Source organism: Gymnoscopelus braueri (assembly GCF_963280865.1).
Source record: "Gymnoscopelus braueri genome assembly, chromosome: 18".
Taxonomy (NCBI): Eukaryota; Metazoa; Chordata; class Actinopteri; order Myctophiformes; family Myctophidae; genus Gymnoscopelus; species Gymnoscopelus braueri.
The window spans coordinates 20,077,284-20,093,285 of record NC_137618.1 but is presented as its reverse complement, the minus strand read 5'-3'; the positions used below and the strand labels follow the sequence as shown (position 1 = coordinate 20,093,285).

Sequence of the window (16,002 nt, the reverse complement as noted above, 5' to 3'; positions counted from 1 at the left end):
CTGTCACCACACTGGGCTGAATATGGCTTTAATATATTTTAGGACTTTTGTGATTAAGCCTCAGGGCTAAATACCAAATCTATAAATGAAATAATGGATTTTTTCATTTCCTTGATTAATGCAACAGTCATGTCTATATCAGGCTTTAGACTATATTGCTTTGGGCATATGAGGGCATAAGCCAAGTGGTTCATTAGTCTATTAGTGATTACTAGCACACACACACACACACACACACACACACACACACACACACACACACACACACACACACACACACTGTGTGTTGGGAACAACTGTCCTAAGTGATTATTGTTCATCTTAAAATGCATAGATTTATACTGTAATCTGCTAAATGTTCTCGGCGTGGGGGTCCTGGGACTCATGTATTTCTAAAATCCTGACTAAGGCCCTGAGCATAAACCATAAAGGTGGTTATAGCACAAATGAGTTGCATTAAAGGACCATACGTGGTCTGGCACGTTTAGCCCATTGTCTATGACTCATGGCATACATGACATTACGGCTGACCATTTTCCAAAGCATACTGTGTTTTTTTTTTGTGTTTACCACTTAAAGCCCTGTAGTCTTTAGAGAACTGGGCTTAAAGGAGTAGTTCACCCCCAAAAAATACTTATTTTCTATCGATTACTCACCCCATGGATATTCTTTTGTTTTTGTCGCATTCCTAAGCTAATAATTTGATGACCAGCAGCGGTTCCGGAACCGGAACCGCTCAGAAACGTTGCATTTTGACGCATCATTTTGATACAGGAACATAGTTTTGGTGAGTAGGGCAGAGTCACCAGTTAAAACTATGAAATGAAAACAACGCAGGACTACCAGCAACATACATGGACATCCATATCCTGATATAGTGTAATAGGACATTGCAACACATACTGTACTTAGTCCCCAGAAGGAGCGAGTGCATTTACCGCACCGGCGGCACTTGAGTCCTAAGTTGCGGCAGCTGCCGGCAAAGGCGGAGTGCCGTTGCCTATTAGGCAGCATAGTTTTACTGAGGTTAGGGTTAAGTTTAGGCATCGTTTTACTGAGGTTAGGTTTAGGCATAGTTTTACTGAGGTTAGGTTTAGGCATAGTTTTACTGAGGTTAGGTTTAGGCATAGTTTTACTGAGGTAAGGGTTAAGTTTAGGCATCGTTTTACTGAGGTTAGGTTTGGGCATAGTTTTACTGAGGCTAAGTTTAGGCATAGTTTTACTGAGGTTAGGGTTAAGTTTAGGCATCGTTTTACTGAGGTTAGGTTTAGGCATAGTTATACTGAGGTTAGGTTTAGGCATAGTTATACTGAGGTTAGGGTTAGGCATAGTTATACTGAGGTTAGGGTTAGGCATAGTTTTACTGAGGTTAGGGTTAGGCATAGTTTTACTGAGGTTAGGTTTAGGCATAGTTATACTGAGGTTAGGTTTAGGCATAGTTATACTGAGGTTAGGGTTAGGCATAGTTATACTGAGGTTAGGGTTAGGCATAGTTATACTGAGGTTAGGGTCTACCATGATGTAGATGTCTTCTAGGGTTGCTTATATAGACCGCTGCCGGCTTAGGAAACAACTGCCGCGGCTGCGACGGTAAATGCCCTCGCTGTCCCTCTTAGTCTAACCTCTCAGACAAGTTGGAATCAAGCCTGAGAGCTCTCAGACACAAAATGAATCACTGGATAATTGTAGCAGCTAAACCTTTTTCCCCCCTTTGCTTTCCCTTTTCAAGTTGATAGAAGTCATTCCACATTCGCCCGTTATTGTACGCATCTTTGCGGCTAAAAGTACCCCTGCTGCCATTAACCCATTAAGACCTGGAACGCATCTGTGTCATTTTTAGATTTGAGCTAAAAAGCATTATTTTACACTTTGGCTATTCAAAAATAGTAGATATACAAGCTCATATGAGCTTGTAGATCTGCTATTTTTGAAGAATCGTGAAAATGTGTGCAAATCTTTGAATATATATTTTTTAAAGCGAACACACATTTGTAGAATCCCCCAGAAGCAAAGATTTGAGTTACAAATGTTCACTTTAAAATATATATATATTCAAAGATTTGCACACATTTTCACGATTTTTCAAAACATTTTATTATTATAAAAAATTATTATTTTTGAATAGCCAAAGAAATCCTAAGATGACACAGAGATGTGTTCCCGGTCTTAAAGGGTTAATAATAATAATAGAAGTGACATTTCAGCTAGTCTATGAATCATCAGTTGTTCATCATGTGTACAGTACGACGCAGCCGCCGTAAAGACAGGAAGTTTAGTCTGTGTGAGTATGGGCTCCTGTCAGCGGAGATTAGTGGTAATGGGCTCCTAACAGTTACTATCTCTGTTGTATGGGTGAGAAGGTCAGAAGAAGGTCTCTCCTCTCTCTTATCCTTTCTCTCTATTACAGTATTTCTGTCCTTCCCTACATCACTCACTCTCTCTCTTTCTCTCCACACATCCGTCTTTCCCTTTAGACTTTCTTCATTAGACTTAAAAGAGGGTTGGTTTTCTCTCACACTGAGGTTGGCAGCTGCATGGGAGCTGGGATTCAAGTGCAGGAGTAGGAGTGTGTCAATTGTTTCATGCTTTATTTCAGGTAATGTCAGTGTTGTAGAGTGACAAGAAACCAAGGGCAGAAATGGGACGCATGGAAGACAAAGATGATGGTTGTATTCAAACCTGGGTCTTTGTGTTCCTGAGGAGCATTATTATAGTCACAGTGTGCGGTCTGTGCACTAACTGGCTGAGCTGCCAGGCTCCCCAATGGGGTAGTCTTTTAAAAATATACCATTTTAGGACCTATCAGTCATTATTGACGAAAATGTTCAATTATTTTCAAAAATAGCAGATCTACAAGCTTACAACATGTCACATTGCAGTTGTGAACTTGTAGATGGGCTATTTTTGCCTGGCACCATAATACGACCAAGTATAAAATAGGGCTTAAGTGGTTATTTAGACTTAGTTAGTTAATTTATTTGATTATATATATGTTTTTTTATATATATATATATATATATATATATATATATATATATATATATATATATATATATATATATATATATATATATATATATATATATATATATATATATATATATATATATATATATATATGTATGTATATATACATACACACACAGTATATATGTATATACTATACATACAGTGTGTATACATACAGAGCAAAACATCATCTCTAGTTCCGTCCCATTTGTTATTCCCATTATAAAGACAGGAGGTACAGTACAGTGAAGGATACTGGGCTCTCAGGCTCCTGACCAATGTCTTCCTATTCCAGACAAAGGCTGCTTCATCTACTGTACAGAATGGAGGATGAAACATTACATGTTCCTCTCTTTTTGTCTCTGGCACTCACTCACTCTTTCTCCTTTTCTCCTCATCACCATGTTCTCTTTGTCATCCGTTTTTTCACGTCCTATTATTCTCTCTCTTTCCCCCCCACCCTCTCTGTCTCACAATCCCTTCTGATTACACAATTGTTGTCAATTTTGTCCTTGAATCCACTCTTTCTCTCTTTCTCTCTTTCTCTCTCTCTTTCTCTCTTTCTCTCTTTCTTAATTCTCTCAGCAAAAGGGGAGGAATTGATTAGCCGTTCGATCTAATCCATCCCTTCCACCACCACCCGGACTTAAGAGCAACAAGGGTGCATTTTGACACGATCAATACATGAACCTGCAAATATGGTTAGGCGTATGTAAGCCCATCCCCCACCACCACTATACCGATATGTCTCAGCTCTGCTGCTTATCCCCTCTTGGATTTGCCAATTCTTCTCCTTCTGACAAAGGAATCTGCTCTAAGTCCAGTCCTATACGCCAGTGTTTCTCAAAACCTTTTCATGTCAGGGACCCCCAAATTGATATGTATTTGGCTGCAGACCCCCATCTAAAATAAAATGTTCCACGGACCACCAGAAGCAAAGATTTGAGTTAAAAATATTTTAAACAATTTATAACAAATCTGTCGTACATGCTAACACTTTTGTGAGCAGAAATGTTCAGGTGCTTTGAAGCCAATCACTGTTTTTCTAAAATTTTCCCAAATTTTCCCACAATTTCTTAGCTAAACTTGGTAAAAATGCACTTCCTGTCCTCGATCCAGTCAGATTTTCTGAATGATAAAAATGTTGCCCACCATGCGTCAGCATTTGCGTTATTTAAACAGCAACTAACTGAAAATCCTCATTAAATAAATCTCCCATGTTCATGAAAATAAATGTCAACGTTTTTACATCATGGTAGATGCAGAGGTGGTGAGTTTCAGAAGTGTATCTAAAAAAATTGTACAGTATTTAGAATTTGGAAAATGATTGCAGTCAATGGAAATAGTCTTTAAACATCAGTTTTTTCACTTATAATCAATAATTTATCAAGCTTTGTAAAACATACAGACATATCTACTGTATTTTGTCCATCCTCTTCCTCCTCCTTTTTCTTCATCAACATGCCCGTCACCGACTCACTGCTGTGCAGCAGCTATAATTCTGTCTTTTCTCTCTCTCTCTCTCTCTCTCTATGACTCTCTCCCCACCCCTCCCTGTCGCTGTCTGTGGCTTTCTATCCCCAAAGGAGCTGTAAATGCGAGCATGTTCTTGTTGTTTATGTAGACTTATGGCTCTCTGTCAATATGGCATAAGGGGCCAGGAGAACACATCTGAGAATTAGCACTTTAACCTAAAAATATATATTCTATATACCTGCAGAACCTGCAAAAATAGCTGCAGCTTTTAAAATTTAACATTTCATTTATTTACTTACATTTTAATTTTGCAATTTCAGAACCACATCCCCCCCTTTTTCTCCCTCTAACACACACACACACACACACACACACACACACACACACACACACACACACACACACACACACACACACACACACACACACACACAGAGACTTGTAAACAGCTATGCTAACAGCACAGGCAGTAGTGTGCCATGCCCCATCCATCAGGCTTCAGTTAAATGATGATTTTATGCAGTGGGCTGATGAGATGTGAAGAGAGAGACATGATCATATGTCTCTCTCTCTCTTTCTCTCTCTCTCTCTCTCTATTGGCCAATTGGATACAATGATTTGCAGGTGCAGCACACGCATGTGCAGCACACACACACACACACACACACACACACACACACACTGATGTGATGTGAAGAGAGACTTATGATAATACATTACCTTCCCACACACCAAAAAGAGATGCTCATGCTAGCAGAAATGCATACATACTGTACACTAATAGATACAGACACACTGCCAAATGATACACACTGCAGTCACTTTTAACAGAAAGTATACAGTGGCACATGTATGCATGAAAGTGCAAAAAAAAAAAACACTTGCACACAGCGATGAACTTGCATGGCATACTGTATGCACAAATATACATCATCAAATCACCTACAGATCCATGATAGAAATGATCACACACACACACACACGCGCGCGATGCGAGAATACGGTCTAGCCAACACCCACTCTGGACTCCTGAATCGCTGCCCTCCACACTCTCCTATCTAGCATCAGGGTCTTGAGCTCCACGGTGTTGTTAGCTAAACTGTCGCGCCGCAGTGCGTCTACGTAGGTGGTGCAGCTTCTTGCCTTTCCTGGCTTTGCCCTGGGTTGGCTCCCACAGTGTCGGTTTGCTCGCCTGACGCTGTGCCCTGCCAGCCAGGCCTCATCCTTCTCTCTCTGACTTTGTCTGTGACCCGTGGTAGACTCCCGTAGAGAGGTCCACATTTCTGATGTGGTCCGTCCATGTGACACCTAGTGCCATTCGTAGCATTCTTGTGTAGACTCCATCCAGGGCTAGGGCTGTCACGATTACACATTTAAGTTGACGATTAATTATCACTCAAATAATCGCCATTAACACATTCCATGCCAGAGTTTAATCTCATAATGTACTCACCAGTGCCAGCGTTTTATTGTTGTTTTTTAGTTTTTTTCATGTCGCCACAGACCTCGCTAAATAAGTTAAAAGTGCGCGTTCATTTGGTTCTAAACACACAGCGGATCCGTGAGAAACGGCCAGCGAAAACAGTTTCCAAATCCGTGCCGCCATCTTGAAGCTACAGCCGATCAACGGTAAACAGTGATCAGCGAGGAGAAAAACAACAACCGAGAAAATCGAGTTTTAAACAGGATCCCAGACAGGAAGCGGATACGATCGAAAAAACCGGAACCCGAATAATTCCGTTTCCGACCGGAAACCGGAAACGGAAATGGATCAAAAAAATTCGGAAAGTGCACCTGGGGCACTTTCAATGGGAATCGGCGGTTCGCGTAGATCTACGCGACTGGCACGCTGCGGCTTTAAATAGGTTCGCGTAGATCTACGCGACTGGCATGCAATGTGTTAACGATTTGTCGTTGAAAATGAATGGAACACATATTTAATTATTTTATACTTAAAAATAAACATTAATAGTGGAAATAACCAATCTATAAGCTCAAAACGATCTATAAGCTCGTTTTGAGCTTATAGATCTGCTATTTCCACAATTTTTGATTAAAAAAAAGACTTTTAACATGGAATTGATTATGACGATTGTGACGATTATGCAAAAATAATTGCGATTATATAGAATAATTGCGATTAGATGATTATGTAATAATTGTGACAGGCCTAGCCAGGGCCCTTTTCCTGTTGTGCTGTGAGGGTCCCTGTCTCGGCCCCATACAGCAGTACTGACTCCGCTGTGGCTACGAACAGACGCCTCTTGAGGTCTTCTCCCACGTCTGATTTCCTCACTCTCCTCATCCCATGCAGAGCATTCCATGATGTCATCAATATCACACCACAATCCGATGTCATCCAGAGCACTATGTACTCTGACAACGGGTACAATGGGAAAGGGCTTCGTTCCCAACGGGCATTAGCCTACATTACCGTAAATTTCGGACTATAAGCCGCGACTTTTTTCCCATTTTTCGACCCTGCGGCTTATATAACGGTGCGGCTTATCTATGGATTTTTACAGCTAACGGCCACTAGGGGACCTCCTAAATCTATGGATTTTACACCCGCGGCTTATAGTCCAGTGCGGCTTATAGTGCGAAAATTACGGTAGTTAAAAAAATAATAAATCAAAAAAGCAACTGATATTGTTGTCTACATATGGACTAGTAGTGTTGTCCCTTCTCTGTTGCCCTAGCCTTAATTGTAATTTACGAGCTCTGTATGTGTTCAGTACATGCAGCAGAAGTTGACAGTTAACGTCTGTTTTTAGCATCTCTCTCTGTCACAGTTATGTAACTGCAGATTGATCTGCTGTGAAATTAGCCCAAAAATGTGCCGCGGTGTAAGTGTAACAGAGTGAGTTTCCACAGAGTTGTCAGTGTCCACATTAGCACATCTGTTCCCTCCTGGAAAATTTCGCGCCGACTTGTCTCTCACATACGCAACCAAACAGATGCCTTCAATCGGCAATACAGCCATAACTTTGTAAACTCTGAAAACTTTCATAGATTCAGCACCGTTGGATGAGTACACAGACGCTTACACGCACATCTCAAATTCCCTCCCGGCTTTCACAAATGTAATGATAAAAACAGCCTTCTTGCGAATGCGTGTTCTTGGCAAAACATGAGTGGGTTTGGTGAAAGAATGCACACCTGGAATCTTCTATTTTGCGTAATGGCCTGGTGTTCTCTTACAGGCACATCGACTGAGTGAGAGTGATAACTCGCAGGGTTGGATTTGCTGTTTTTTTTTTTTTTCCTGTGGCAAGTTTATCTTGTCTGTTCATTATGGCAGAGTTTCAGACATTTCCCCGCAGAGCCGTGTGGAATTTACACATTCTATCTCTGTCAATATAGATGACATTCTAACAGCTGTTGTTTCAAATAGGCTAGGGGAGGGCACACAAGACACACTCGCAGACAAGATGGTACGCACACATATACACACAGCGCGATCCTCAGTGTTAACTCAAGAGTCTACAAATGTAACCAAATGGACCCAATTGGTTACATTTGTAGACTCTCTCTCACAGTTACAAGTGAATGCACTGCATGTGCAATGTAGGCCTATTCTGTTATTTTCAGTTTTGGACGGTTGATTAAAATGTTGCCTAGTCTGTGATGATAGTATGGTTGCTGCTAACGATGATTTGGATTATTGTATTTATGATGTGTAGCAATACCACAACATAAAAATACTCTGTACAAGTAAAAGGCCTGTGTTATAGCAGATCTACAAGTTGTGAGCTTGTACTGTAGATCTGCTATTTTCAAACAGCCTATGTTTAAAATAGGGCTGAAGTGGTTAATGTATGTTTTATAATTTAATAATTTATATCTGCATAGTAACTAGTAACTAAAGTTTCCAAATAATTGTAGTGGAGTAAAAGTACAATATTTGCCTCTGAGAGGTAGTGGAGTAGAAGTACAGAACATTGAAAATACTCCAGTAAAGTAAAAATGCCTCAAAATTAGTACAGTACTTGAGTAAATGTACTTAGTTACTTTACGCCACTGCTAAGCACTGAGGATTTCTACTGTGTGTACACACAAACATCCAACACACACTCTTACATGTACAGTACATGAGCTAAACAAATTAATTGCAGTTCAGTGAGGTCTGCAGCCACAGGGTCTGCTGTTCAGAAGTTTGTGTGTGCTTCTCAGAAACAATTTCAAAGCAACTCCACCGACTTCTCTGAGACCTTGTGTGGGTGGACGGCGTCTTATGGCCGAGGCAGCTGTGATGCTTTTGATTTGTGATGCCTCCATATGCGTTACACGGATTCCAGTCAGAGTACGGACGGATTCTGAGAGTTATTGTAACGCTGAAAGATTTAAAAAAAAAAGAAAACCTGTAATACGAGATATGTCTTAAGGGCCCATTTTGACACATTCAGAGTTAAATTAACACAGATAAGGTACGGTGGAATGAATTTAAGTTATAAAATAGTTGATATTAAATAGGTTTTGGTGGAAGGATGTGCAAGCTTCGAGCTCATAGATGGCATAGATCCTCTGTAAATAATGTAAGTACAAATTATGTGTTGAGTTGATGTTGTGGTGTGTCTATAGTCATGATAATCATGTTCATGTCTGGAATTGTCTGGTTAGGGTGATTAGCAGTGTTTCCAGATTTTGCGAGAGAAATAAGCAACCAGGTCTATCAAAACGAGCCCAAAAGAAGCGACTAGGCCACATGAGCACGTTGTGAGCTTGTAGATCTGCTATTTTCAAAATATTCAATAACATTTTGAATATTTTTTTAAATGTTTTAACAAATCTGGTACAGGGGTCCCTGGCACAAAATATTTTCAGAGGAGGGTCCGTGGACAAATACATATTAATTTGGGGGACCTTGATTTGAAAATGTTTGGGAACCACTGGCTTACACAACATTTGGAAGCAAGCCCAAATAAGCAAAGCAACTACACTTGACCACACCACCAAGAAACATAAGCTAAAAAAAAAACGCAAGCCGCAACTACCATTATTTACAAGCGACTTTACAGAAAAACAAGCCCAAAGTCGCTGATAATAAGCAGACATGGCAACACTGCGAATTAGTCACACACAGGTCACAGACAATCATTGAGAGAATTGAATTGAATTGAGCACGGCACCGAGTGCAGCGCTACGAGCTTGTAGATCTGCTATTTTTGAAAAAATCTTGAACATTTGTGCAAATCTTTGAATGTACAGTATATATTTTTTAAGCGAACATTTGTAAAATATGTTGTTCCAGGGACCTCCAGAAGCAAAGATTTGAGTTACAAATGTCCGCTTTAAAAAATATATAGATAGATTTGCACAAATGTTCAAGCTTCTTCAAAAGTAGTAGATATACCTCTTTTTTTTAGGGGGAGGGGGGGGGGGGGTATTACTTTAAGTTTTAGTTTGTTTTAATAATAATATGGAGTATTTGTCAAGGACAAGAATGAAAAAGGTCAGAAAAACATACCACTTAAAGTATTCACAATCAAAACTGAGACCAACTGAAGATGCATTTCATATACAACTATACAAAAAAAATCACACCCAGTGTGAAGTGGGCGGTGTGGTCATCACAGTGATGGAAGCTCACTTAATGTCATCATGTGTCTCGCTAGCCAATCACAGTGCTGAATAGAGTCAGCCAATAGAGTCAGCCAATCACAGTACAGCTAGGGGTGTACTAATGCTAGGGGTGTACTAATTATGAGCCAATCACAGTACAGCGAAGGGTGTACTAATGAGGTGTCCCAACCCCACTTATAGGGGCGGCTACACCGACCAAAAACAAATAAATAAAATACTAGGCGTATGAATAGTTTGAGCTGGTTGTGTATACAATTCATTTTCAATTCGTTTTTTTCAGTTAAATGTTTTAGTTTTTTCACTACTTTTAGTTTTGACTGCCAAGGACGTAACATTGTCATTTGTGGGTATAGACCAATTATTTGTTTACTAACATTGATACTGGACGCACAGGTGATTGTTTCACGCAATCAATTCCCAACCTGTTGTTTTGGGGTGCGCTGGTTTCAGCACACCCCAACCCCCTCTTGTGTGTTGGCTAGTGAGGCGTGTCCTAGCGAGACCTGATAGAATGGGTTTCATTGCGGCATACTGGTTGCACGCATACTGGTTCTTATCAGTGTGACGTCGTCTGTTAACTCATTCAGTGCCTTTGACGTCGCCGACGTCACGTTTTTCTAGTGCCAATGACGTTTTTTTTTACAATGTATTTTTGGCCTTGGCACAGGGGTGATAAAGCCAGAAATACGTTTGGCACTGAATGAGTTAAGGGGTCTATTGGTCGTCATGGCTGCCAGTTCCCACCTGATGTTGTGTGGTAGTCCTGACTGCTCCAGATCGTACTGAATGACTGCTAGTTTACACAGCGTCTTCAGACTAGGACTCAAGTCTAAGATGAACAGGTCATCAGCTAGAGTTGGTGTGGGTCCGTTTCCGTCTTTGTATACTCCAAAGATGATGACACGATCTCCAACCATGCAACAGCACAGCCTATACGGACATGTAAATGGCTGGTCTTTCCCTTTGGGTTTGACCTTCTTCCAGGAGAGGGTCTCTGGATTGAATTTCCACAGATATTTTAAGTCCCGACTCCTTACGCTGCCACCAAATATGTAAATCTCTCCATTGTAGGCAAAAGATGAGTAGCCAAGATAAGTAGCCAAATACGTGTCTTGCAAATATGTTGTGCTAAGCCAGCAGTTGGTCTCCGTGTCAAACACTGTGACGCCGTTGTAGTAATACCCAAATACAAACATCTTTGCCCCGATGATGGTGGCAGAGTGACCTTCTGAAAAAGGTGGTGGAGTGCCTCTGGTGTTAATTAAAGACCAGACCATTGTGGTTGTGTCCAACTTGTAGATGTCATTGGTGGATCTAGTCAGCTGGGCGTTTCCTCCATGGACATACATGACCTTCCCCAAGACACAGGCTGAGTGGTTGTACCTTGAACTTGGAACATCCCCATAAATCTTTGGTATGAACCATCTGTGTGTGTCCACATCAAACGCATAAAGAACATCACAGAACTCCCTTGATACGACTTCCTGCCATGTAGTCACACCCCCCCAGATATAGGCCACATGGTCTATCAGCACAGCTGTGTGGCTGTAGAGCTTCTGACATTTTCTTCTTCTTCCGGTCCTAACCGGGGACAACTTCCTCCAGCTTAAAGACACTGTGTTGAAGACGTTCACATCAATTTGATCCATACTGTAGCTTCTGGAATCTGTAAAGGAATAAACCTGGTGTCCAACTGCAACTACAGCTTGACCAGCTCCCTCTTTTCCGCCATCCTCTCTGCTCACGGTCCACTGGAGCATCGCTATTTTTCTCTCTTCTCTCTGACCTTCTCTCTGCGCTATCTCTTCAGTCTACAACTGTTTTCTGTAACCCTGCAGCATCTTATATAGGCTAACTGGAGCTGTGGAGTGACGTCACACACACACAACACAAACTGTTGTGATGTATTTCTAACGCCGATTTAACACTGCACACTCCCAGGCACCATAACTGCATTCATAACCATAAATATGCCATTTTACAAACAAATGCTTCTGACTGAAGTGAATCGTCGGATAACTGGGATACAACTGGTCACATTCACCCTCAGAAAGTGTTGTTATGAACGGAGATCAGGAGATTATTATGAATAGCTAACGCTAGCTGCTAGGCTAGCTGACATTACCTCATGTAGGCTACATGCAATTATCTCGCCTCCGTATCGGTGCTCATTTTATCGACTCAAACTATAACAAAAAATGTCCGTCGGCGTCGACTACCTTTTTTTTCACTGACGAAAACTAAACAAAACCTAAATAAAAACTAAGCCATGATGACTAAAACTATGACTAAATACATTAACAATTCCGTCAACAAATAAAAACTAGACAAACATGTATGAGGTAGGGACTGTGGAGGAGAGATCCAGTAGAACTAAGACTAGTGGAGGAGAGATCCAGTAGAACTAAGACTAGTGGAGAAGAGATCCAGTAGAACTAAGACGAGTGGAGAAGAGATCCAGTAGAACTAAGACTAGTGGATGGTATCATTTCTGTAAGACACTCTTGATGAAGTTCCAGAGGGACCGAAACGTTCAGTGTGTGAATAAACGTGATGCTGCTGAGCAAAGAGCATGTGTGCGGGCTTGTCTTCCTTTCTGGTCATCCTTTTACTGTCCAGTCCAACGCACCTGCATCTGAGCTATGTGGATGTGTGTATATTTCCTTCTGCAGAGCTCATAGATGTGGAAGCTGCAGACATGACTGCGTACATCACAGTAGCACAACTCCTTTTGGGAATGATTGACAGTTTTTTCTTTCTCTCAGTACAGCAGCTCTTTGGGGGAAGTATAGACAGGATGATTTGCTGCAGATGTAAGAACTGCCCCATTGATCGTGTGTGTGTGTGTGTGTGTGTGTCTGTGTGTTTCTTACAGACACCCCACTGTTGGTGAGGAGTAGCAGTGATTCAGCCCTCAGCCCCCCCATGGAGACAGAACCACCCCTCACTGATGACAACACTGCTATGGTGAGATTAAGGAGCATGCGCACACACACACACACACACACACACACACACACACACACACACACACACACACACACACACACACACACACACACACACTGCTATGAATCCACAGTTAAACAAGTAAATCCACAGTTGAACAAGGACTCAAATAGTTCGATGTCTTAATTCAATGTTTCTCCAAAGTGGCACGTGGAGGTAGTACGTGAGAGAAAGTGGAAACATTATTATTATTATTATTTAATTGATGCAAGAACAATGACTTCGTTGCTGTCGAGCAGACACCTCTTATATCCATATTGTAACTTTTGGTGTGTTTTTTTGTATACGAACGCCCTACTTGATCATACTACTACAGCATCACACAAAAGCATCAAAAGTAGCAGATACTGTAGCTTGTACATCTACTACTTTTGCTATGAATTTGAATCCTGAAAATCGCTCTAGTAAGAGAAAGGATGAGGTTTCTATCGGCTTGGAATCGCCATCGATGAGGTCATTGGTAGGCACGTTTCTGAACTGTCCGTAGCCCACCTCTCTCTGATAATGAGCATTAGTGAGGACCAATAATATGAAGATCAGTTTGAAAATGGGTGAAGTGGCCCTTTTAAGACCTGTAGCTACAGGTATACTTGGCAAATATCATCACTAGTTTTGAACATTGTGCATTTATTTTGGTTGAAAACCTTCACCTGTAATGGCATGCCCAAAATAGGGCATGTTATTCTTTATTTTGGGGGGCATTTTATGCTTTATTTAGATAGGAGAGTGTGTGAGAGACATGTGAGACATGACGAGGACGTTGGATTCAAACTCGGGTTGTCGCCACATTCACGAGGAGCATGCGGTCAGTGCACTAACCGGCTGAGTCACCAGGCATCCCCACTGTTTTGTTTCTATGGAAACTACCATAACGTCGCCGTGGGCTATTTTGAAAACGCGGTGGCACTGGGTAACACAGACATGCCCCAGAAGCTTTAGCAGTTTATTCTTTTTTTTCCCCTCCTTTTTAATTCGTGTTCAGTGCCCACTTCAAAAGTAGGCTCTAGACTAGAAAATTGGAGGAGCCCTCAGTAGAAAGTAATTCATCCAATTTGTCTGCTCTGTTTACTTCTGAAGTAGCAAAGTAGTACCAGCTGGTGTGACGGCACTCGCTTCCTCTTGGGACAGAGGTGTCTTACTAGTCTAACGTCCCAAGTATAATGTCATTTTATTTGATGGTGTGGTCAATAGAAACACACATTTTTGGTATATAAAAAAAGGGCTCACTTGACATTTTGTATCACTGGCCTCTTGTACTGTACATATAGGAAGCTGCAACACATAGGAATCGTACAGTAGATAGTACTGTACGTGTAGTGGAGGATGAGACATCCTCCAAGGGTCAACACGTGTGCCGCACACACACACACACACACACACACACACACACACAGTCACACAGTCACACACGCACACACGCACACACACACAGCATTGTGGAGAGTTGTTTTATTGAGACAAGCAGGCGAAAACATTCCTTAGGCATCAAATTGCAGCCACTGCTGTTTTGTTAACTGAACACCTTGTGTGTGTGTGTGTGTGTGTGTGTACACGTGCGTGCGTGCACATGCGGGAGTGCGTGTGTGTGAGTGTGTGACTCCAGGTTTCACGGTAGCGTCACGCTCTCTCTCTTATCCAGACACGCTTTGTCACATAAAATTCCACTAACGAAGACGGATGACTCTCTTCCCTTTCTCTCTCTTTCCCTCTGTCTCTTTTCTCTTCCTTTTCTCTTCCACAGGGCAGAGGGCAAACATCTGCCCCTTTTTCTCCTCCTCCCCCCCCCGCCAGTTCATCCCTCAAATCCTCACACACCTCTCTCCCCTCTCTCCTCTACGGGTCTGTTTTTCCTCTTACGAGGCACATCGCCTGGATCAAATAGTGTTACATCTGAAAGCCTGAGGTATTTTGTCCTCTCTCACTCCACATAATCCTCCCGTCCGCCACCCTCCTCTTAGAAAATGATGGAAAGTTTCCGTTCTTCGAGGCCACAGGGCACATTCTGAGGTAATATCGCTTTCACCAGAGAAAAAGATTGACGGCAAGGACAAAATCAATATCGGTATTGAAAATAAAAATGGAAACAACAGAGAAATGTAATTGGTTATAGTTCTTGGAAGTACAGTAACATGCCCCTCACATTTTTGCATTTATCAGGGCGCCAGGGTGGCACAGGGGGAAAGTTCCTGACCACCACCACAGAGACTAAGGGGATTGAATCATTGTTGCCAGATTTTGCGAGAGAAACAAGCAACCGGTTCTATGAAAACAAGCCTTAAAGAAGCGACTAGGCCACATGAGCACACACACACACACACACACACACACACACACACACACACACACACACACAGCGGCTTTTTCTGCTACTTTCAAAAGATCTTGAAAGAAAAATAATATTTCAATTTTTCTTTCAAGATCTTTGGAAGATTGGAAGATTATTTGGAATATTTTTAAAACATTTTAACAACACAAACCTGGCACACTGTATTTTAGGATAAGGGGGTCCACGAACAATTACATATTAATTTATTAATTGGGGGGGGGGGGGGGGTCCATGACATTTTTTGGGAACCACTGGTTTAAACAACATTTAGGAAGCAAGCCCAATTAGCAACTGCACTTTAGAAACAAGCCCCCGAAAAACCGCAGCCTGCAACCAATTTACAAGCGACTTTACAGAAAAACAGCCCAAAGTCGCTAATAATAAGCAGACATGGCAACACTGGATTGAATCCTCTGTGGTGTGTCTGGCGTGACCAGGCATCCACACAAGCACGATTGGCCGTGTTTTGGGAAAGGAACGCTGGGTTGGAACTAAGGGCAGGATGCCTGCCAGTGGATTCTGTTGAACTATGAGCAGGTGTTCTTCATCGATTGATTGAATACCTTTTTAACAGTTTGCAAAAATAGTATAGAGGTACA

The 16,002-nt window shown here is 41.6% G+C and overlaps 1 protein-coding gene across 1 annotated transcript in view; it reads left to right on the top strand.

Annotated features, from left to right (window-relative positions):
• Window positions 1-16,002, top strand: part of LOC308073730 (partitioning defective 3 homolog B-like) — a 381,612-nt gene that overhangs the window by 83,256 nt on the left and 282,354 nt on the right. The window contains exon 4 of the mRNA XM_080412818.1: window positions 12,944-13,035. Within this exon, the coding sequence (XP_080268944.1) occupies window positions 12,944-13,035 (92 nt within the window). The remainder of the gene's footprint in view (window positions 1-12,943; window positions 13,036-16,002) is intronic.